Source organism: Pelmatolapia mariae, linkage group LG22 (genome assembly GCF_036321145.2).
Source record: "Pelmatolapia mariae isolate MD_Pm_ZW linkage group LG22, Pm_UMD_F_2, whole genome shotgun sequence".
Taxonomy (NCBI): Eukaryota; Metazoa; Chordata; class Actinopteri; order Cichliformes; family Cichlidae; genus Pelmatolapia; species Pelmatolapia mariae.
The window spans coordinates 16,566,490-16,590,821 of NC_086245.2; the positions used below are offsets into that span (position 1 = coordinate 16,566,490).

Below are 24,332 nucleotides of genomic sequence, written 5' to 3' on the forward strand. Positions count from 1 at the left end.
CTATATCAGAGGCATTTCTCATAGTCTAGGCTCAAGGCTCCCCAGTGATAGGCTAGACTATCTGAGTTATAGTCACCACAACATACAACTGCAAACATTACTATAAAGGTGAATCGATTTCTCTTTTTCAAACAGTTTTAACAGAAACATAACTTTACACGGTGGCACGGTGGTTAGCACTGTTGCCGCACAGCAAGAAGGTCCTGAGTTCAATTCCAACATCAGGCCGGGGTCTTTCTGTGTGGAGTTTGCATGTTCTCCCCGTGTTTGCGTGGGTTCTCTCCGGGTACTCCGGCTTCCTCCCACTGTCCAAAGACATGCAGCTTGTGGGGATAGGTTAATTGGATAACCCAAATTGCCACTAGGTGTAAATGTGCGAGTGAATGTGAGTGCGAATGGTTGTCTGTCCCTGTATGTTAGCCCTGCGACAGACTGGCGACCTGTCCAGGGCGTACCCTGCCTCTCGCCCTATGATAGCTGGGATAGGCTCCAGCGCCCCCCGCGACCCTGAAAAGGATAAGCGGAAGCGAATGGACGGATGGATGGATAACTTTACAAGCAGTTATTTTGGGGCTGTTTTGTAGGTTTTAGCCACATGCACTGGTCCCAGTAGAACAGCAACAATTTAGTGAATACCGTGTGCATTTCATTTTAATTATGTAAGAATCTTCAAGCTGCCCATTGCTTTCATTTTCAAACATATTAATTTAGTATCACTGAATTATAACTGAATGTTAATAAACCGCACTTACCTTACATAGTGCTTTTTATTTCTTTTTTTCTCCTACTATCTGATCACTAAAACAACTTTTTATGGTCACTACAATACCTCAAGTTTAGTTTTTAATTTGATTTTTTTTCTTGGTATACTTTGCATTTATTGCCATCAGTAGGATTACCATATCTCATTAAATACTAAAGAAATAGAAAAACAACCTCAAGTAAAAGTAATAATCTGCAAAATCTGCAGGCTTTTGAAACCTCAAAGTAAATGTGGTCAGGCTGCTTGTTGCTGGCTCAGGCATTTGACACTAGGGGGCTCACTCAATCACGCTCTCATTTACATTTAGACTCAAGTTATCTGCTGTTTTCTCATTTTCACACAGGGTGGCGACAAAGTTATGTCTCATTCTGCCCACAGAACTTTGTGCTCCCTGAGGCAACTCAGCTGGCACGCTCAGAGATGGACACACCATTGTGGTGTAGGTGGGATCCATACACTTAAATAGTCCTAGATTTATGGCACCACTGAGGCAACTGTGGGAATTAATAAGCAAATCCCATTGAACTACATTTAAGTGTATTTATCACATCTGGGTATCTGTTTTGTTTGTTTGACACTGGGAAGAGTGATTTATTACCATGTTTAGTTACTGCTTTGGAGGCCTGCCTGAAACACTCAGTTAGATAAATATTTTCAGATTCGGAAATACTCACATTCTTCCGATGATACAAGATCTGCAGGAAATTAGCAGGAAATTTCAGGGGATTGCTTAAGCTTAGGTTAGTGCAATGTCTGCAAACAGGATGAAAGTTTTAGCCTGGCTCTGGTAAATGTTAACAAAGTCCATCTAACAGCTAAAGCTCAAATGATAGCACAGCATATACTCTTTCACAAAACCATTACCCAGTGTTTTCAACATTTGTGTTTAATGCAGTTTAATAAGAAGACAGAACATAATAACTGTACAGCTTTGGAGATTATTATAGACAAGCCCTGGACAATAACTAATCTGCTATTTGAGTTTTTTCAAAATATTGTTTGCAAGGTTCTCACACTGCTCAGAATCCTCTTCTATTGTCGCACTATTAAGATAAAGACCGGTCACTGAGGAAAGTACACAGGCTGGAATTAGCACGCAGTTCCTGAAAACCTGTTGCTGGCAGTAAAAACAGGAACACTGAGAGCTGCTTGTTTTGTTCAGCCAGTTTATGGCGATGCCTCAGCTTAGACAGAGCAGCATAAATCAATTTCCCCACTCTTCCGCTTTTTCCCACCTAATCTCATTTCGTAGGTCACTGCTGATGTTCCTTCCACTATCAACAATTTGTAACAAAGAGTCATCTCGGCTGCTCAATCTAATCTCCAAGCAATGACTCAGATATAAATAGAAGAAAAAACAAGAATACAAATTGGTGCTGTTATACTTTTGTGTTCATAATCTTGTGTTCATAATCAATATGTCAAACACAGTGTTACCTGTAGCCGCCTGGCAAAGATCCTTAGAGGAAGATTTAATCATTCAATGTTATAGGATTCTGTGGGGGAAATTTACAGGAAAATCGTAGCCTTTGGAGCTAAATCAAGAACTACCGTATGGTCTATATACTGTTGCTTTAGAAAAGAATAGCAAGTAAGAAATGTAGTAAAGCAAGAACTGAATAAATGAAATGTCATCACTTTTTTCTCGAAAAATCTAAATGTGGATTTTATGTTTTATAAAATCTGTTATTCAGAAGTTTTTGTACTAAAATTAATAAATCAATTTACAAATTAATTGACAGTGTAAGAAAAAATTAATTAAAGTTTATAAGTATGTCTCAGTTCTTGCTTCTTTACTTTACAATCAATGTCTTTTGAAACCAGTCAAAGAACAATTACTCAATAAGTAAGTACTATAAATACTACTAAAGTGTAAGTGTATATACTATGATACACTTGCATATATATGCAAGTTGGTGAAGACTCAGTGATTTATCCTATCATCTTAAAGAATATTCTTTGCTCCAAATTAGCACCTAGGATCAGGGTCATTTATGTCCATTTAGGTATATGTGGAGCTTCTGCAGTGTGACTTTGCGTGGAAGGGAAGTTTCTTAGTGTTTCGAACTTTTTAGCTGATTCTGAATATGCAAACTGAAAAACAGAATGGGGTGGAGCTGCATGCATTCAGAGTGGGTTGCATGGACATTCTTGCTGTTGTCTGGCACGATGCAACAGAGGCTACAAAAACCTGCTGAAGACCTGCCACCTTTTGATAGTCGGGTAAGATATATTTATGTAAATTTTATTTCTATTTATGAACTTGTGGGTAGAAACTTTATAACAAACTAAACTGGATTATTACCGTAATCAAAGACACAGTCTTTGTGTTTTATTATACCCTTTATCAGTTGCAAGGTGGGGTGTAAATGCAAGCTTGGCACTGTGCCAGTGTTTCTAACTTTTATTTAAAAGTAAAGTCTTCACAACAACAGGGAAACGGGTTACATCTGTCTGCTTCTCTCCTGCTTACTCACATCAACGTCATTTTTAATGCAGCCGATTTTACACTAGAGCTTTTCTCGTATACATATTTAATTTTTTGTGCAGTCAGACAACGACATGAGCATAAAATAGTGACACAAACATTTGTCGCCCATTAAGACGAATGTAACAGTATGTAACTAATTAACTCCACTGCTAAACTCTGAATTGTACAAGCAAGAAGCCAACCGATTACAAATCCCCGTTCACACACGTTAAAGGAAGGCTGTGCTGTGGCTTCGGCTATGTTCACATGTAAAACCAACGCTCAGGGAGAAAGACCGAAGCGACAGTCACACCGTTAAACGTTAGTTATCGGTAAGGTAACTAACGTTTCCTCATTTTCGACTTGACAACTTTCCAGTGTTGTGCCAAAAAGTCTTTCCCGGCATTTCCCCCCAAAACTTAATGAAATTAAGCGCTTGATTGAACGAAAATCTGTCAAACAAATCCCTTATGAATGATATCGTGTCATTTTGAGCAAGGAGGACCATTCCTATCAAAAAGTAAAAGCTTTTTCTGGGCAAAGTGGCTGTAAGATATTATTTATGTATCCATCAAAAGTCTCACTGACATTAAAAGTTTATTTTTAAAGACAGATTTAGCCAAGAGGGCGACAGAAATTGTAGCAACTAAAAATCACAGTTCAATAATCATATTTTAATCGACAAAAAAACAAACCCAAGTTGATTATAATGTAAGTAAAATAACTTTTTATAAATATATAGCTAACACTTTCATTAATTCTTCACACTACAGTCTATTTACCAATACGAGTATCTACCCCGATATAACATATTAGGTCGAATGAAACACACAGAAAGATTGGAAACCAGGTGTTGGCAGACAAACAATGGAAAGAGGAGAATGAAGAGATGTCGTGTAGCAATACACATATTACAAAAAAAAAAAAAAGATAATGTTTTAAAAAGCATAGAAACACGTTGTGTTCGCCCCACAGCTTGTAAAGGGGACCGTTTAAAAGATGGCAGATGTTTTTGTTTTTGTTTGTTTTAAAGTCCCCTGTGGTGAAAAAATGTTCTGGTTATCAAGAAAACTTTAAAAAAAATTACGTTTTTAAAATGTTTAAATGCAAATGTGAAAATATTTATTTTACCCCGTATAACACTGATAGCGATGCTTTGTAATGTTTGCCAACACAGATCACATGCTACAGCCTATAGATTAGTGTGAAATCAAGCAACACAGAACATACTTTTCTGAACTTGGAAAAAACCCTGTGCATGCGAGACAGTTTACCTCTGAAGGTTGATGCCATGATTTTTCAAGTGAAAAATGTTTTTAGATGATAATGTACTTGTATATATATCTATGTAATTAAAGTACTCGAACAATATTTCCTCTAAAGTTATAAGAAATTCATTCTAAAAATCTAAACAACTAAAAAAAATTAAATCCAGGAGTGTATTTTAATGTGAAAAACTTTTTAATTCTTATCTTTGAAATAATTTTTTCCTTTTTGCTCACAAATAACAGGTCTCCAGGAGATCTGTTGATCTGCTATATAATGAAATGAAAAAAATGACTGCGCTTGAAAAGCTGAAAAGAAAGTTTATTTTAAAAAAAAGAACTTATTTTTGTTTAAAAAGAAATCCTTGTTCATCCCAGGGGCTTTTCCGGCTTTGACCATCTCAGGGTCCCAGTATTATTCACATATTTAGGTCATCTCATGCTGCATCTTAAAACTTGTTAAATTCAAAAGGAAGATTTCTTCATCAAGCAACACTTACAACACATCTGTTATCTCCAAGATAACTGATAAGTGATTTACTGATAAATCGAGCACGTATCGGGAATATAAGCAATGTGAATCTAATTGGCTGTCGTCAAAAAATAACTTTTATTTCATACAAGTATAACTGCGCCATTACAAACTAATTCTGGGGCTTTTCTGAACTCTGTGGCTAACACTTTAGTGTAATTTGTTTATCTGACAGAGCTAATCTACTTATTTGCTCATAAACTCCAGCGCCTATTATGCAGTAATAACTTCCTCTTTCCTTGCAGGGACAGATGATTGTCATCTAATAAACAGACTGCCAAGACTTACATTTTTAATTTATTGTAGTTAAAAAGAGGACAAGCGGACACATCTCACCATCTTCAGGACAAACTTCACCTTCACTTTGACAAAATGTCAAACATTGACTTGCAGAGACTTGAGCTCTACAAAAGCATCCTGAGCAGTTGCGGTTCAGGCACATTCTGTAACAACTCTGAGCTGATTTTTCAAAATATGAGTATTTACAACTGGCTGGAGTTTCCTAATCCTCCCCCCTGGCTGAGGATTGTCATCTCTGTGGTCTACTTTATTGTGGCTACAGCTGGAATACTGGGGAACTTGTTAGTAATGTTCCTCCTCTACTCTACTCACACCATCACCACAGGCAATATCAATTTCTTTGTTTTTAACTTAGCTGTGGCTCAGCTAATGTTTTCGCTGGCGTTACCATTTTGGGCTGTTGATACTGCGCTGGACTATAGCTGGCCCTTTGGCTTGGGCACATGTAAGGCCGTGTCCCTATTCACTGGGCTGAATGTGTTTGCTAGTTGCTTTTTCCTCACAGCTATGAGTTTGACTCGTTACTGCTATGTGGCAACTGCTCTCAAACCAGGTGCTTCCTTCTGCAGCAGATCCTGGACTTTCCCGCTGGCCACAGCTTTTATTTGGGCCGGAGCGCTCATTTTGGCCGTACCCCGAGCTGTGTTTGCAGAACTGAAACATGTGGGCCTTGGCAACGACACAATATGCCTGCTCCGTTTCCCTGTTACAACATGGCTTGAAGTAAACCACCTCCTGCGAGTTGTGCTGGGATTTCTGCTGCCCTACACCATTATCATCCTCTCCTACCTGCTTCTGATGCGTTTCCTCTGTCGGCATAAACTGAAAGGCGGCAACTCTCGGCGAAAGACTGATATTTCAAAGTCGGTGGCAGTGGTGGTGTTCTCCTTCTGGGCCTGCTGGTTCCCGTACAACATCCTCACGGTTTGGAGAGCCCTGATCCATTTTGACGTGGTTGATATCAGCCCCTCGTTCTACTCGGCTCAAGCGTACTTTTTCCCTCTGGCCAATTGTCTGGCTTTCACCAGCAGCTGCTTCAACCCCATCATCTACTGCCTGGTTAGAAAAGAGTACCGTGCAGCTCTCCTTAATGTGCTTTTCAAATTAAGTTTAGCCATTACGTCCAAGGTGCCCTATGGTATAAATTCTGAGGCGGGGTCAGGGCAAGCAGGCCAGCTGGGTATTCCAGTCAACAGCATTTTCAGCCACACGTCCCAAACTGACACGAGGAGATACGTCCCTCTGTCAACACTGCCAACTGTAACCTCCGCGCTGTAATGTCACGACACAGTAATCAAATGAGAAACACTTACACCTTTATGAAACACGATGGAACAAGGATGGATGCTTTCCGAGGTTTCAGTGTGCAATACGAAGGTTTCCCATCTAAGATTGTGCAAGATACCTATTTGAGATATGCTGTGATACTAAAACTGCACCGAAGCTTTTGTGTCTGCATGAAGCTTTGTGCTTTAGTCTGTAACACTTTGTAAAAATGTATTCACTAATTCACTATAAATCTAATTAAAAGAGGTCCTGGTAGAGTGCACGCCCCATGTGTGGGGGCTGGGTCATCGCCGGCTTCCGCCACCAGACCATTTGCAGCCTGTAACCTGTGCGCTGTCTCCCCACTTTCCTGTCATGTAACTATCACTATGTAATTAAGGCAAAAAGGGAAGAGATCCTTCCACTGCCTACATTGCTTTGCTAGGTTGATTGCTTAATCTACTAAAATAAAAACTGCTCAGCTGAATATGCAACTACACTCTCATATACTAAAGGGTTGAGACGTGATTCCACGCTTAAAATGTCAAGCAACTCTTGCCCTTTTTTAGCATGTAAAACCGCCACCTGCAACAGCTTACAGCAATCACACGGTAATTGCTCTAGGAATGGCTCTTTCTAGTGTCTTGTCCAATTTCTTTTCACTTGCATCTTCCAGTTGCTTGTAATATTACTTAAAACACTATACAATAGTTTAAATCTCATGTGTACATGTATTTGGAACAGTTAGTGAAAATTGTGATTGTGTTGGTTTTACAGTGTGCGAGTCATTTGTTTGAATACAAATAAAAAATAAAATCCATCTTAATCTTGAACTCATGAGTTTGTATTGCTTGTTTGCTCTTCACTCAAATGGTCCAAATGATGAGGTGGGAAATGAAATATTGAGCACATCACCAGTTTTCTAGGTTTTCTAATATATTTCTAAAATGAGATTGACATCAAATTCTCAGCAGATGTCAGTAACAACCCATCTATTCCACACATGCAAAGAAATCACACATGGCAGATCTTGTAAGGTGATGGGAGCAGGAGCAGGCTTGTTTTTCCAGCACATCCTATACTCAAGAAGACTGTAGTGTGGGGGAATTTGTAGGCCAATCATCCTGGCCATTTTTGCACATTTTGTGCATTGTTTCTGGGTGAAACGTGTATATCCCAGGAGAAATTTGCACTGTTGTTTTTCAGTTCACCTGTCAAATATGGCTGATTTCTGTGTCTCACTTCCTCACTCTTTGGAAAGAAGGAAAAAAATGAATATATGTGATTATTGGTTATAAAGCAGTCTGACACTGGGGTATGCCACTAGATGGCACTATTGTTTTATCTTTAAAACCAGATGCGGTCCAAACTCACAGCATACTAACATTCACATGTTTCAGAGGAGGCTGGCACCCAGTGAAAATATACATTTAGTATTTAAAAAAAAAAAAATACTTTTTTCCAAATAATAGTTGGACATTTTTGGGAAATATGGTAATTTACTGTCTTGCCAATCTTACTTGAGTTTTCTGAGAATGATACCACCACTCACACACCTGTCTCTTTAACATGTAACAGGGTTAGCTTGGTAAAGATAATGATCTGTTTTATTAATGAAGAAAAGTGTTGATTGAACAAGTAAGAAATAATGCAGTAATAGTGTTACAGTCAATAATAATAATAATAATAATAATAATACATTTTATTTGAGGGCACCTTTCTAAAACCCAAGGTCATCTTACAAAGAGAAAAAGATATCAATAAAACAGTAGATTAAAATAGATTCTAATAAATTAAAATACAGAAGACAGCAGTTGAAGAATGCAGCATGATAAAAATGTTTGCAACCATGTGCAGTGTACTTGTTTTCAAAGATGGGGACTAGGGGCATGACCAGTTGCAGACAGTTGCTTTTTTAAAGCAACTTTGTTGATAAGGGGGTAGTAAGACTGATTCATGTCTGATATCAGTTTGCAATTAAATGGATCGAATGAGGTCAAGTTGGTATCTACGTGCAATCTGTTTGTGATAATGCGGTGATTAAGTGAGATAAATCTGCAAAAATCAGAAATCTGTTGCCATCTGTCGATGTCTACATAGAGAAATCTACCTTTAACAGAAAGTCACATTAACTGCTGCCACTCAGAGCCAGACCCTCAAGCTCAAAAGGGGAGCTTGGATTGAAAGCGACTGGACTTCTTTAAGTTAAAGAAGTCTTTGCAAGCTCCTTACAGTACCATGACCTGGATAACTGAGAACCTGCACAGACATGTCCTCCACAAATAGTGACTTAGTTGTTACAGGATGGCAATTTAAGAGCAAAATGGCATAGGCACTGGGCAACCTTGCTGTTATATAGGGGTATAACCAGAAAACCACCAGTCTGCAACTAGCTGAGTTGAGCACCCTGTTTAGATGCCTTGGGGCAACTGTTGTTGGGATTTGGTGCTATATAAATAAAATTGAACTGAATTGAATTGAAGTTATTGGAAAACCTTTGTCAATCTGTCTGACAGTGATTTTGGTCAGTCTGAGTTGGACCATGGCCTCACTTCACGATTCCTTGGAAACAAGTTGCCTGACACCAGGTGAAATGTGCAATCGCTAGGCAACCAACACTTTATTTTTTCTCTCAGTTGCGAGGAAGTTACCATCCTTTTTTTTACTTTAATGTTACTGAGGCATTAGAGGTGTGGATTTTATTTCTTTCAGACTGAGCCTGGCTAGCTGCATTTCTCCTCCTCCTAATCGTCCACTTTCTCCTGATTTACGTTTAACACACAGACACGAGAGTGATTTTAATGTAAGGACAAGAAAGCAGGAGAATACTGAAATATCAAGCTATTCCCTTAAGATGCTACATTGAGTCCATTACCCTCTGCATTTAGCTAATCCTCAAGAATGGCCTCAGAAATCCTCATGGTTTTAATTATATTTTATAAAGCAAGCTACCCTGATAAGTAGCTTATGCACGAATTATTTCTGTCAGTTTTTAACGATGCATAGAGAAGTCATCATAAAAAAAGGAGATCTCTCTGTGTTTTCACATTTAAATGAGCTTTATTGACATTGAAAAACATGACTCAATTCACCATGAAGGTGTGGGCTTCTGCAGACATATAAGTGTGGCAATAATTAGCATAAATATATTACAAGCCTACGGGACTTGTGAAGGAGTTGCTGAGAGGAAACCGAAAGAGCAGCAGAAGCTGTGAAACTGATTCACCTTCATTTTCTTGCAGGGTACCAGACATTTGGTTATCTGCAGTCCTTTGGCATCATGCAGATCTCTGATGGAGAGCAGCTGACATCCCATTACCCACTCAGCCATTGAAATGACAAGGGAAAATGCTAAGCCAGGTTGTTACTTGAGGGGATGGATTATGATTAGCCTAGTTGTGACACAAGGAATCTGCGAGTTGGCAGAGGACAAGTTCTGTTGTAGTGCATTTTGACTGAAAATAGTTTGGTCTTTATTCCTTTGTAATGACAAAGAAGCTGGCGAAGCTTCTGGCAGTATATCTGAAAGTCTAAAGCATTCAGAGGTATACATTTGGGAGGTATTATAGCAGCTTGAGTAGCGTCAGTAAATATAGATCGACTTTGAGGCCAAGCTTGTCAACATTGTAAGATTTTATGACTGTGCTGGATGCGAAACTAAAATGTTGTTATTGTGGTATTGCACCAAATAAAACACTGAACTCTCATTGTAATTATCTTATACTGTGTCATACCACAGCTGCAGGCAGTTGGCTTAGCACAAAGACTGAAAAATAAAAAGCAGCAGCTGGGTCTGCCTAGTGCCTCCTCCAGCTGAAAAGCTAATTGCTATGTTATATTTGTTTAATTCATACAAAAATTCATTTGTAAAATACTATTTTTCATTTTTTTTAGAACTTCATTGATTGCCTTGCAGCACCAGTCTTTGTGTTATATAAAAGCAACCAGTTTTCCCAATAACTGAATAAGTGCGCTTCCCAATTTGTAACACTTTTTCTTTAAAAAAAAAAAAGTATTTGTTTATTCATTTAGTTCCTTACTTGACTACTTTAGGGCATCAAAACAAGATGAAACCATCTGGAATTTTATCGCCCTCTAAAGATGCCACAAAAAACATGTTTAGCACACACATTCAGCAGCATCCAAAATTATCATGGGTTTGAGATCGTTTTTCTTATGTTTATATTAATTCTCCATTTAACTCTGTGTTTGGACTCTCCTGGTGAAATATTTGGCTCTTTTTAGAAGCAACACGGCTGCTGAGAGCGAACCAAAACAGTAAGCTGTTCAATAGAGTAGAGCTGTTGGTTGATATTCTCTGTGTGCTTGTCCTTCTGGATGACCTCTTTCACATTTCACTTAGACATTTTGCCTGTTTTTACTATGAAATATTGATAGGTACAGCTGTCAAGTTCATTTACTGAATCTTAATTTTGCTTATTTAAGACAGGAAATGGATTCAGACAGAGGACTGCCACCTCCTCCACAATGAGTGGGAGACTAAGAATGATCTGGGGCTGTGCGTGTGGACTTTTAATCAACTGCTTTACTGAAAAGCTCAGAAAATGTACCCCAGGCTGTCCCCATAAAAGTCTCACAGTGACTTTTCTGTCTTTTCAAATGTGCTTTTATGGTTCTTAGATATTGAATCTTACAATTCTACAAACTGAGCGCACAGTCAATTTCAGTATACATATCAGATGTGAATTCAGGTTTTTTAATGTAGCACCAAATAACAACAACAGTTGCCTCAATAAATTTTCTAAAGTAAAAACTCTGCAGTTTTGGAGAGAAAACCCCAACAATCAGACAATCTCCTATGAGAAACACTTGGTGACAGTGGGAAAGAAAAACTCATCAACAGAAAGAAACTTCTGGTAGAACCAGGTTCAGGGAAAAGGGAAGAGAAAAAAGAGAGTACGGGGAGACTGAATAAAACACATTGTGTGAGAGAGAGAGAGAGAAGATACTGCTTAATGACATGCAGAAGTGGTATATAAACCACCACTGTAACATAACCGTAGTGGCCATCCAAGCCTTTACATCTTCAAGACATACCATAGTTTAATTAACCAATTTGTGTTATCTGGCTTAACAGATAAATAAAATTGGGTATCATCTGCATAACAAAGAAAATATATGCAACATTTTAGATAATACTGCCTAAGGAAAGTATGTATAATGTAAAAAGGAGTGGTCCCAGCATAGAACCATGTGGAACTCCATGGGCAACTTTCATGTGTTAAGAAGATTCCCCATTAAGGTGGTTGGGATCAATCGTGTTACAGTTCAGTTTAAAAGTAACTTACTCAAGTACTTTAAATAACAGATTCTTGATTAGGGATTTAATAATTTATTTAAATCACTCAGAAAAATCACCTGAAAAATGAATACATTCCCTTTGTTCAAACAAAACAAATCATATCAATCAAGTATACTTACACTAATAATAATAATAATTACAAGCGCAATCATACCTACAATAACTACCATTATAAATAAAACTACCAACATTAAACATCCACCACACAACATCAGGGGACTGGAGGGTATGGCTTATCAATGGGGCATGGCTTATTTCAAAAGAAATGTCAAGTAAATTAAGGTATTACATCCACTAGGCCTAATTCAAGTCAGAAATCCCACTGACTCTATATTTGTGACACAGTAGGTCAATTGTGCAGAATAATAGCTGCCAAGAAAAATATTTTGCTTCATTCTAAAATGCTATACATCCATTTTAGAAACATAAATATGTTGATGTTAAGTACCCTTATTTAAAATATACAACATATATAATCTCATTTATTATCATTTATTATCTTGCTGTAGCTGCAGCAAAGCAGCAGTTATTCTCCCTTGGGTCAACAAAGGTTCATACGACGTCTAAAATATGTCATGATTATGTAAAGATAAAGCACTTCTTCAGTAGCATCTTATATAATATTCCTCATCACGTCTTGTTACAGTGGGGCATTTGTCACATTTTTTATTTGGACCAAGAAAATAAACTCCTCTTCCTCTTATGTAACAAACGCTAAAAGGGAAGGTGTAAATTAAACTATTTGTAAGAATGAGATGAGAGCAGAGAGCCAGCCCAGATAAAAGCAGAGCGGTTGCTTTAGCGTTAGCACAAACCCCTCATTTAATGCGCTCTTTGAACTTTGTGTTGCTTCGGCGTTGAAATTTGTGGTTCGATATTCTGTGCATCAAATCTCTGTGTTCCTCATAACACCTGAGAGTCAAATACCTGGAACACGCTCAATCTCATCCCACGATTCAAAAAACATTAGTATGACTGCAATGCTAATGGCACTTAAAAACAATAGCAAACAGGACAGACTTTAGAAACGGTCCTGTGATGGCAACGGTTGCATACAGGAAATCCAAAAATAGAATTAAGCAATTAAACAAGCAAAATTATAACTAGTTTGTTAGCAGTAGCTTTAAAATAAAAGGAGGATTTTTAGCTTAATGGAATAAAGTACCCTCTCAGGTAACGTTACGAAACAGAAAAACAACCTTAAATTTCAAAGGGGGATGAGGGGAGGATTTCAGAGGTAGCACACTGTACCACTGCAGCTAATACAGAGAAAGTTTTCAATAATACATGGGTATACCATTTTATATATATATATATATATATATATATATATATATATTCTTTAAAAACATTTTTCGCAGATTATGGATTGCAGCTTCTTGTAAAGTGAAAACAGAAGTGCAGTATAACATTTCAAAATACTGTATTGCAATGCAGGCCAGATAAATAAACGTATATTTCCAAAAGAAGACTGCTTAAAACTGCAATCCAGCATTTGTTGAAAGCACCACTGCTAGTTTGGTTACACAAAGTAGGCAAGCTATTAAGATGAATCTCTTGTCATATTTCATCTGGAGCAAAAATGAACTTAATCAGCTCTCGTCCCACGAACGCAGCCGCAGCGCTGCAGTTTCTGGATTGCAGCATTAAGAGTTAGAATAATATAAGAATCAAATTCTTTTTTAAACCACAACTTCAACATGCCTGAAGGCCTACCCTTGATTCGAATACATTTTACATATAAGAATAGATATACATGAAGCTATTTTATACAGTTCTGGTAACATAAACATTTAACTTTGTATCATTGATATTTATCTTGAAATAAAATGTCTTTTTAAAGGCAAAGAGGTTAGGATAAATGATATCAACCATGAAATTTGTAATGTAAATGTTTCTAACATACAGAGTTAACCAACACACTGCTTATTAATTCATCACCTGACTACAAAAAGAAAAAGACATTTAATATACAAAGTTTACAGCTTTTTGTATTGGCATTGTTATTTTGGGCCCTGTGGCACAGACTGTAAGGCAGTCAAATCCTATGCACATATACTACATATCCCTGCTTGTAAACGTCTTATTGTTCAGTTGGTTTCACTGTGTCCTCTCTCGTTTCTCGGATTTCTGACCATTTCTCACTATACTCCCATGTTGTATAATGCAAAAGGCTGAATGCCACACTCTTCTGGAAAAAAGCAGAAGAGTCAGCAGGTTGGATTAAAAAAGATGCCTTCCAATAAGAAAGCCGTGTCAAAGTAGGTTTTTTTTTTTTTTGTAGTTTTTTTGTTTTGTTTTGTTTTTGTACATCAGTATATCTGACAGCAAACCGACTTACTTGTCCTTGCATTTAAAAAGCACATGCAGAACTGTTGCACACCTATGCTTCAGAGACATTAAACACAACAGATGAGTAACTCACTACTTGTTATATAAGATTTGCGTCCAGGTGCACGTCTCGTTTTAAGACCATGTTTGTTAAATTTTCTTTATTTATATTTCACTTTTCAAACCAGGGTTACAAAGTGTCAAGCAGCAAAATCAACACAAAAAAAACACATTAAAAAAAAGATACACATAAAAAATACCAGGTGTGATAGGCTGGTTTACGCCAAGTTAGAACCACTACACTCAATGAAATATTCCTAAAGCCTAAGGTGATGCTTTCAAATGGACATTTTGCATCGCTAAGAGCAAAAAGAAAAACCCAAAATAAATCCAGTTTACTTTGTAAGAGAAGCATCAGCCTAACACTGTTTGATAATCTCATTATGAAGACGGTTGCTGGTTAATTTTGTTAGTTCACTGAATTGCTCATTATTGCAGTTCTACTTAAAAAGAGCACACAGGCAATTAAGGTAACCAATTAAGCTCCCAAGAGGTCAGGAAAACTGTGACGAGCTGTGTTAGTGTTATCTTTTCAAGACATTATCTTTTCAAAACATATCATAAAAAACAAGAAATTAAGTAGTAACATGAATTTGAAAAAAAAAAAAAAAGCCAGGCTCTGCTGGAAGTTAGCACAACAAACGTCCCAGACCTTTAGGCTGTTTCCGTCTTTATTAAACGTGGGGAGAGGTTAACCTTTGGACCATTAAGATATAGATCACTTCCTTTAAAATGGTAAACTAAGGCATCGGCCTTGGCCAGGGGAGTTAGGTAGTTATTAGGAAGGAAAAACTGTCATGTCTCCAAAACTCCACAGTCCCAGTTTATAGCACAAACCCTGGGAGTCCTCAAAGACCCGTGTTTCAAAGCAGGATTTAGCCTCATCCAGGTAACTTGAGGCTTTACCCTGGATTTCATCATTACAAAAGGCGCTAGACTTTTAACCCGTGTACATCACCGTGGCAGCTTCTGCTGCTGACCTGCAGTCCAGAGCAGGTTATCTTTGAGATCAGAGATCAACAAATACAAAATCAGTATCAACCAATTCACTATTCCTGGAAGATCCCTCAGAGCACCTATTTGTACTCATGGACTTTATACCAAATTATATTTTAATATTTGTTGCTCTTAGACCCTTGAACACCAGCTGCAGGAATAAAAGCTAAAACCATCCTGTAAGCAACAATATTGATTTAATGGCGTAACTATCAGATTTCCCTCTGACTCAGTGACAGAGCACTGATACTGCTTCAGATAGGTTAAACTTTCTAAATACAGCAGGTCTTTCCACTGAAAAAAGCACTTAAAGCGTACACACATTCATGCACCGCTTTTAACACTACTCTACAGCACCTTTCTACTGTTTTGTCTGCAGCAGCTCTGTTGCTTTCCATCTGTATTGTGTTTAGTTCTTCATATTTTTCTAATATTATAGTTTTGCCTTACTTTTGTAAAATCAGTCGCTCTGCTGCTAGTGGTCTCATGACTGCGATTGGTCAGATGCTGCTAATGCCACCCCTTTAACGTAAACGGACTCGTAGCTAGACGGATAAACTCTGGGTGAACTTATTAAGTTGATAACCACCTTGATGTGACCGCCGAGCCTGACTGCAAATGTTAGGGTAAGTGAAGCCAGATATCCTGGGTATGTTTAACTTGCTTCGTAGCACAGGACCATGGTTCAAGCACAGATGGCATCACTGACAGGATTACTTTCTCTGATCAGCCAAAGCCCCTCCAGACACACCAAGAAGGCTAACTAGTTCTCTCACACTGTATAAAACTGGTGAAGTGCATCTTTAAACCAAATGTTTACATTCTCCCATAATTTTTCTTTAATGCTGCGTTGAAACACTTTGTAGCACTGCTTTGAAATGTTAGATTTACTGTAGTTTATCACAATTATCACTATTAATAATACTATAAAGTTAATTTAAGCTTATTTTTGTAAAGTATTCTCCATTATTACAAAGATTTTAGTAGCTTTACGAAATAATTTTTCTGTACACTGAAAGTCAAGGCTTTACACTGCGTGCCAGGACAAAGTAAACCAACGAGAAGATTCAGATTGTACTTAAACACTTAAGGTGACTGTAGGACTTGTTTGGCATCTTTTTAGATGGAATGCATATACTAAAAAGGATGCAAAAATCATGATAACCACCTTTTCTTTTTTTTTAGTGAAAATACTTTTGCAATGACAATATGTTACTATATGATTTCACTAGAGCCAAATAGTAAAATATGTCTTTGCTTGGGCCCTGCATCAGAGGATAACAGCTGGCAAATGATTTGACGCCTGTCGCTCGTCACAGGCGTTAGCATGAAGGGATATTGTGCTTATAAAAAGCCTATTTTACATTTTGTCTGCAGCCACCTTAGCGAGAAGAAGCCGTGCTGCTCGTAGGAGGGAACACCGTGAGTACATCTTTATCCCCCAGAGTTTTGCACACCTCTTCGTACTTTTTTCCCGATTAAATAAAGAAACTCAGTAGGTATAGTATTGCCATTGTTGTGACACTGGCTCATAAGAAGATTCACTTCCCACATTGGTCCTCGTGCTAAGCTGATTGTCAAGTTCTGGTACAGGCTAAGTTTGAATATGTGCAAGATTTTTTTTTTTTTGTCATTATTTATTTAAGAATGTGAGTTGACGCCTCCAGTAGTCCTGCTGGATCCACTGCAGAGCTTTGTCTTGATGGGGGTTGTTAGAGAAGGGTCTGAGTCAGTCTTCTTACACTGAAGTGACCATCATGAACTCTGGTCACTTTGGAACTGGCAGTCAGGATCCATATCCCTGGCTGATAGACTAAAGGGAGAGAAAAAGGGTCAAATTAGTACTTTTCTTCATTTAAATCTTCATGAGGGTGGGAAATAGGATTTCCAGCTGAGAGTTAGATGAAAAAACTGATACCACACATGTTTGTATAGCATATAAAAAGCTGGTTAGCTTTGTTTAGCACAAAGACTGGTAACAGCTAGTGTGGTTCTGTCAAAATCTGTTAGCTGGTAGGCAGTAGGTGCTTTCAGAGTGCAGAGACTTTTTCAGAGTCACTGTCAGTCTTTATAACTCAATGTGCTCGATTATTATTAGGTCGTTACCACAAAGTAAGTACTTATATTTAATGCACAAGAGTTGCCAAAGCAAAATATAAAATGTTGGTTAGCAATTACCCCTAACTTGCTACTGGCCATCTGCTATAACAAGAGGTTATGTTATGGTATCAGCTGCTCCCAGGTCATTACAGCACTTCAGACCTCCTGTTAGTGATGAGAATGCAAATAAAGGGAAAAAGACTTCCAGGCTATTTAAATCACAGGTTGCCCTCCACAGTTGGCAGTCACAGTCAGGTGCAGTACTGTGCAAACACGTCTTGAGCCACCATTCATTTCTTTGTATTTTGCTAGAAAAATTGAGAAAAGGTGCAAACTTATTAAACTTATTAAATGGACATAAACCACCTTTATTCTTCAGCACAGCCTGAACTCTTGTAGGCAGCTATCTTGTAGCTTAGGTAGTCTTCAGGAACTGTTCTCCAGCCTGCGTGAATGACATTCAAAGATGTTTTTTGGATGTTGGCTGACTTTTGTTCTGTTCATCTTCAAGATGATCCCACATTGCTTCAGTGATGTTGAGGTTCAAGCTCTGTGGAGGCCAATCAGTGACTGAGGATGTTTCATGTTGTTCTATCCAGGTATGAATTTACTGCATTGGCAGTGCTGAAAAATAAAGCCGCTGCCAATCAGATGACTTCCAGATGATATTGCACGTTTGATCAAAATTAGTATTTTTCTGCACTAATGATTCCATCAAATTTGAAAAGATCCCCAACACAACTAGCTGTAGGCACAGACTGTTGTACCTCTCTTCTGACCACCTCTGTAAACATTGATGATTACTTTCAGTCCAGTTCTTGTGTAATTTGGCATACCTCAGCCTTTTCTACCCATTTCCCTTCCTTAAGAATGGCCTCTTGGGTGGCCATCCTTCCAAAGACATCATTTCTGATAAGGCTTCAAATGCCTGATGAATCAGCTGAAGGGCCAGATGCATCTCTCAGGTCTTGTCAGGTCTTTGCTGGATTTTTCCTGTTTCTTCAAGACATGACTTACTGTTCATCTGCTTTAGGTAGTTTTTTTTTTAGGCCTGACACTTGTTTTTTCCCCCCTCCACACTACACATCATGCCAAGATTTCAGCTAATAGCTCTTTGGCAATCACCTTGTTGGTATAAAAATAGTGTTTTATGCCCATAAAACTGTGTTTTCATTGGCATTTTTTGTAGATTTAACTGAAGAAATTGGCACAAATTGTGTATGTAAAAAAAAACAAAAACATAAAGAACTGAGGGGTGACTCAAGATCTTGCACAAGATTGTAGCCACCAGAGAGGTTTGGACTGAAAGCAACTATTGCAAAACAACCAGCAGAGGTTCCTATAAGTTACTGCTCTGAGAAACAGACCAACACATAACCTACTCTTCACTTTTAATCTAGAGTAAACCAAAACAATGCAGGGTCAGTTTAATTGATTTTTTTTAGTTTGATATTAGCTTTAATCCAAATCTGCTGTTAATACATCAATGATGAGGCCTCTGAGGTGCATGAAAGACACCTTGGAAAAGGCCAGAGTAGCTGTTTTTCCCCCAGTTTCCAGTCTTGGTGTTAAGCTAAGCTAACGTTTGCTAGCAGCAGTTTCAAATCTTCTATAAAGATTTTTTTCCATCTAATTCCTTTGAAGAAGGCAGACAAACATGTCTTAAACCATTTGTTTAAATTTCAGTTTCGGTCATGAGGAGGCTCATCGTAATTAGCACAACTCCCCAGATCTGAAGGAATAACATTTCTCAACACATTTATTCTTCTTCAGCGAGTATTTACCCCATGACAGCACTTTGAGCTAAAAGACTAATCCTACTTAGCGCTTAGCCCAAATGAAACTGTTTTACTAGGGTCTAAATTTGGTTGCAGGGTTTGATTGTTTTTCCTCATCACTCACTCACATTTGTTTGAGAAGTCTGGTGTAAAAACATTTACAATCTCACAGCAGGCCCATTGAAGATTTCTATGTGTGGTCTGTATTTTCGAGAGGCTATTTTTACTGTTTGCTCCTGACACCGAGAGCTTCAAAAGAAGGTGACAGTATATTTTTAAGTACAGCACATTTCGGCACTAACTCAGCAGCCGCGCGCACAGCCTCTTCACCTGCGTCACCATTCAGCCCACATGGTGCATTCATGAAACCAAGCCCTGAAGGATTACTGTGATGCTGCTGGTGAGTCACAGTCAAGGTTTTTCTAATGATGAATGCGTGTTTTTGTGGTAAATAACATTCGGTTTCTGTGTTGAAGACGTGCTATTCCTTCACATAGACACACTCAGTACATAAACCCCAGGTGTTGATTTTGAGAATCAGCGCCATTCCCCCTTCAGGCGTGTGCAGTAAATGGTAAGATGTGATTTCAGATGTGACATATGTACTTTTGAAAGATGGGGATAAGCGGCGTGTATGACAGCTGCAAACTTTTCCCCTGCACTGGCTTTGCGGCAAATGCTCTGGATGTGATGCAAGAATGAAGCAAAAGTGTTTTAGGACATGACTGGATTAGCGAATAGGGATGATAAAAGAGGTAGACACAGGCACAAACCTGGTCTGTGAGGATTCGAGGCTTAATATCAGGAATGGCACCCCCTCTCAGCTCATCTTCCACAGCCATGAGTCTGACAACAGGGAAATAGAAACAAACATACCGGTTGACAAAAATAGAATAATGAAGCCGGTGTTCTTCAATTTTACTGTAGGATTATGCGGCCATATGATGATATTAAGGTCTTGACATGTTTGTGGGCACATTCAGCTATCCTCAGAGCTGCCTGAAGCTGAATCAGAGCCTCCCGAGGCTCTGATTCAGCTACTGAGGAAGTTCACACTCAACTGTGGAGATAGAGAATTTGTGAAATGAGTGTGTTTAAGACGGTTAAGTGTACACCCATCTTTTCATATGGTTTCAACCCAATGAGATGACATGTTAGCTTTGTGCATTTTGTAAAAATGTAGCTTTCAGAAAGGAATTTATTGTGGTACACCAGCATCTCATTAGTTATAAACTCAACTTCATTCCAAGTAGTATTTGCCCCAAAGCTATCATCTTTGTTATTCTGGCCTGGTTTCCTCCTCCTTTTAATACTTACTACAGTAAAATCAATGAGTGTTAAATAACTTGACACATAACCACACCAGAGGTGTTTACATTGATATTCTAGTTTAATGGGTGTGAAGTTTCTGGCATTAGTTATATTTAAATGTACCACATTTGGGAATTATGCCTAATTTGCTTTCTGTTCAAAGGTTTGAGATTATCTCGACTCTACTCTGCAAGTAAACAGTACCCTGTGGAAACAAAAGTCTGATGCCATTTAACCAATGTGGAGAAAGGAGAAAAAAGAAAAAAAAAACAAGAACAATAATGATGTGTATGTGAGTCATATCTCAAACGGTGGAAAACTGCAAAAACAAAATTAAAAAAAATACTGGCAGCTCCCAGTGCTTCTCCTCAGCCCCCTGGTAGATGCAATTATGATATCAATTTCAAAATCCTGCCTTTTTCTTCATCAAACTCACAAGATTATTAGAAAACTTGACCTCTGTCCTTAAATTTGAGAACACTGAGAATCAAACTCAGAATAATAATGAGTTTTAGTAGATGCACCTATGGTATCAGTTTTAAACTCTTATGTCACCTTGTTCTGTAGTTATGGCATTCACCAATACCCCATCAGTCTTTTACTGCTGATATATAGCAGCCGGATAGATGTAGTCATACTAAGTGTTAGCAAAATCAGGAAGAAGGAACATGAGAAGTCTGAGAAATACCAAGGGCTGAGAGAGGAGCTTGAGAAGATGTGGAGGGTGAAAGTAACAGTGGTCCTAGTATTAATCGGAGCACTCGGTGTAGTGACTCCCAAACTGGGCGAGTGGCTCCAGCAGATCCCAGGAACAACATCCGAGATCTCTGTCCAGAAGAGCGCAGTCCTGGGAACAGATAAGATACTGCGCAGGCCTCTGGTAGAGGATAAAAGCTTGAAAGATAAAGACCACCCACAGGACAAGTGTGTAATTTTTACATGTATACATATATATTTTTTTCTTTTTTTTAAGTACTACACTCTTCATACCCTTTCTTGGACTTATCAAACAGAGCCAGCTGCTGATTGGTGAATAAACCTCCAATTACGGGTTATGCACAGCCAATATGAACGGTCTCACTCGCTGCATTAGTTTTTTAAATTTTCCTGCAGTTTTTGTGACGAATGACACATTAGGTGGGAACGGACCATTAAAGTCTAACCACTCGCACAGATGGGATGTTTTAGTCTAATGCACTAGTGGCACATCTATAATAAATCTGTTTCCTTCGTTCTTTAATGCATTTTGTTTCATGCAGTGCTCCCAAAATTTCAGCCTTGCATACTTGTGAATATACAGCATGTATGTATAAGAGTGGAGTGCACATAGGTGGACTACATCTTATGCAGAAGGTGCAATCTGAAACAGATACGACTCTGCAAGCTGGTGTCAGGGGAGCATCGGATGGCAGTGTGTAGGTTGACACACAATCGAGAAGAGGAAGTGAGTAAAGACAAAGATTAAGTGATGGAAGTTGAAGAAGGAAGAATCCTGCACAGTGTTGGATGACGAGTACAAAGGTGGTTGACATATTTGATGTGGAGATATCTAGGAGAGAGGGCAGAGCATTTATTGACCAGAGTGGTTAACTCAATTTTAGCACATGAGATGTCTAAGGAATGTAGAAGACTAGAACTAGTTTTAAAGAACAAGGGCGATGTGAAGAGATGTAATAACTACAGGGGGTGGAATAAAGCTCATGAGCCATACCATGAAGATATGGGAAAGAGTTGTTGAAGCTAGGCTGAGAGGAGGCTTGGAGTTGGTGGCAGTAACTATAAGACAAGTGGTGGAGGTGGAAGAGCTGAAGATAAGATTTTCATTGGAAAGGACCAGAATGGACTAGATTGGAAATGACTACTTCAGAAGGATAGCTCGGGTTGAGCTTTCCAAGAGGCAAGACTGACATGGTTGGACATGTGCAGAGGAAGGATTGTAGATCCATCGGATAAGAGACGCTGAATATGGAGATGCCAGGCAGGAGGAAAAGAGGAAGACCACAGAGGAAGTTCATAGATGTAGCTGAGGAGGACATGCAGAGTGCTGGGATGAGATGGAGGCAGATGATCCACTGTGGCTAATCCTAATGGGAGCAGCTAAAAGAAGAATACTTGTGATTATACCATACTGTGTATAAGTCTTGAGTGAACCCTCATTTCTTTATCTTTCGCTTTGAAGGAGGCAGACTTTCTTGTCTTTTTTTTTTTTTAAAGTGATTTTTTAAAAGTGATCTTTATTCAAGCATGACTCAAACATAGAAACTCAAGGGATGAATGAGTGTTGTGTCTACATATCATAGACAACTTATCAAAGAACCAATTTGAAATGGTTTCTTTAGGAACGTTGCTACTAGCAGTGTGTTCTCATTTTTTTCTGTTGAATCTATGAAAAATGCCAAAGATTACACCGTTTGAGAGGCATAGAATATTATCGTTGAACCACAATGGTGATTCCAAAAAGAGCTTTGAGGAAAATCTCTCCTTGATATCTCCTTGACAAAAAAAGAGACATCAGGCCTAAAAAAAAAAACAAAGAAAAAAACATCTACAGCAGATGAACAGTATCTGAAAGTCTCATCCTTAAGACATACGAGGAAAAAAAAAAACAGCAAAAAACTGACACAGGAAGTGAGAGATGCATCTGGACCTTTGGTCAGTCTATCTTTTGTTCACTCAAGCCTCGTCAGAAATAATCTGAATAGAAGAGTGGCTGTCAAGAAGCCATTCTTAAGGAAGGTAAGCAGGAAGAAAAGGCTGAGGTATGGCAACAGGTCTTAAGGAGTGATGAATGTAAATTTCAAATTTGAGATAAATGTCTACAGCCATCTATAAATATTCAGAATTTAAGATAGCGTTATTAGAGATTGCATGAAAACTGAGATACGTAATATTAGTTTTGAGGTGCCATGCAACACTATCTGGACATCATAACAGCAACAGCTTCATTTATTAGTATGACAATGATCCCAAACACACTGCCAATGCAGTAAAAGCCTACCTGGATAGAAAAACACACAGTGGATTGCTATCAGTCATGGATGGGCCTCCCCAGACCCTGGACCTTAACATTATAAAGCAGTGTGGGATCATGTTGACAGAAAACAGAACAAAAAAAGCAGCCAACATCCAAAGAAGAGCTCTGAATGTCCTTCAAGAAGACTGTAGAACTATTCCTGAAGACTACTTAAAGAAATGACATGAAAGCTGCATCAAGGGGTTCAGGCTGTGTTGAAGAATAAAGGGGCAGGGGGGTTAAAATTATATTAACTCTGCTAATTGCTACATCTATTTACCATTTTTCCAGGCAAAATATAACGAAATGAGCAGCGACTCAAAACATTTGCACAGTGCCGTATCCACTGTATGTGCTGTGTAACATGCGTAAAAATAGGTGGATGAATACACAAAAGGTGACGATCAGTTGATTTTACACAAAAATTCCACAGAGTCAAAGCAGGGGGCGTTTAGCTTGGCGTAAAGAGTTTTCAAAAGTAAGTAAGTAAGTAAGAAATACATAGTGAAATCCTCTGAATCCTATAAAAAACAACCCAACAGAAATCTAAAAACTAATGCTAACGCTACGGTTAAGCTAATGCTAACTGTCTCCAATCTTCTCTCTAAACTCTCTGCAAGAAAGAAAGAGAACATGTTTCCCAAAATCCTGAACAATGATACATGTGGCATGACGCAAGCTGCATTTCAGTACTTAATGTTTAGTCATAGTTTGTGAAGGTCTTTGAGTTTAGTTTCGAATGGCATTTAATGCTGCTTCCTCCACTCAGCCGAGCGGTGTTATTCTGAGCTTCAGAACAGCTAGAGGCAATTTCTGGAAACCTA

The 24,332-nt window shown here is 38.4% G+C and overlaps 1 protein-coding gene across 5 annotated transcripts in view; it reads right to left on the reverse strand.

Annotated features, from left to right (window-relative positions):
- Positions 1 to 13,296: 13,296 nt before the first annotated feature.
- Positions 13,297 to 24,332, reverse strand: part of LOC135932975 (ras/Rap GTPase-activating protein SynGAP-like) — a 58,967-nt gene continuing 47,931 nt past the window's right edge. For 4 of the 5 annotated variants that reach the window (XM_065470784.1, XM_065470783.1, XM_065470779.1 and 1 more), the window contains exons 18-19: positions 19,958 to 20,030; positions 13,297 to 17,119 (exon numbers count right to left, since the gene is read on the reverse strand). In XM_065470784.1, the coding sequence (XP_065326856.1) occupies positions 17,093 to 17,119; positions 19,958 to 20,030 (100 nt within the window). In that variant the 3' untranslated portion in view covers positions 13,297 to 17,092. The remainder of the gene's footprint in view (positions 17,120 to 19,957; positions 20,031 to 24,332) is intronic. The other variant, XM_065470785.1, reaches the window with a different exon arrangement.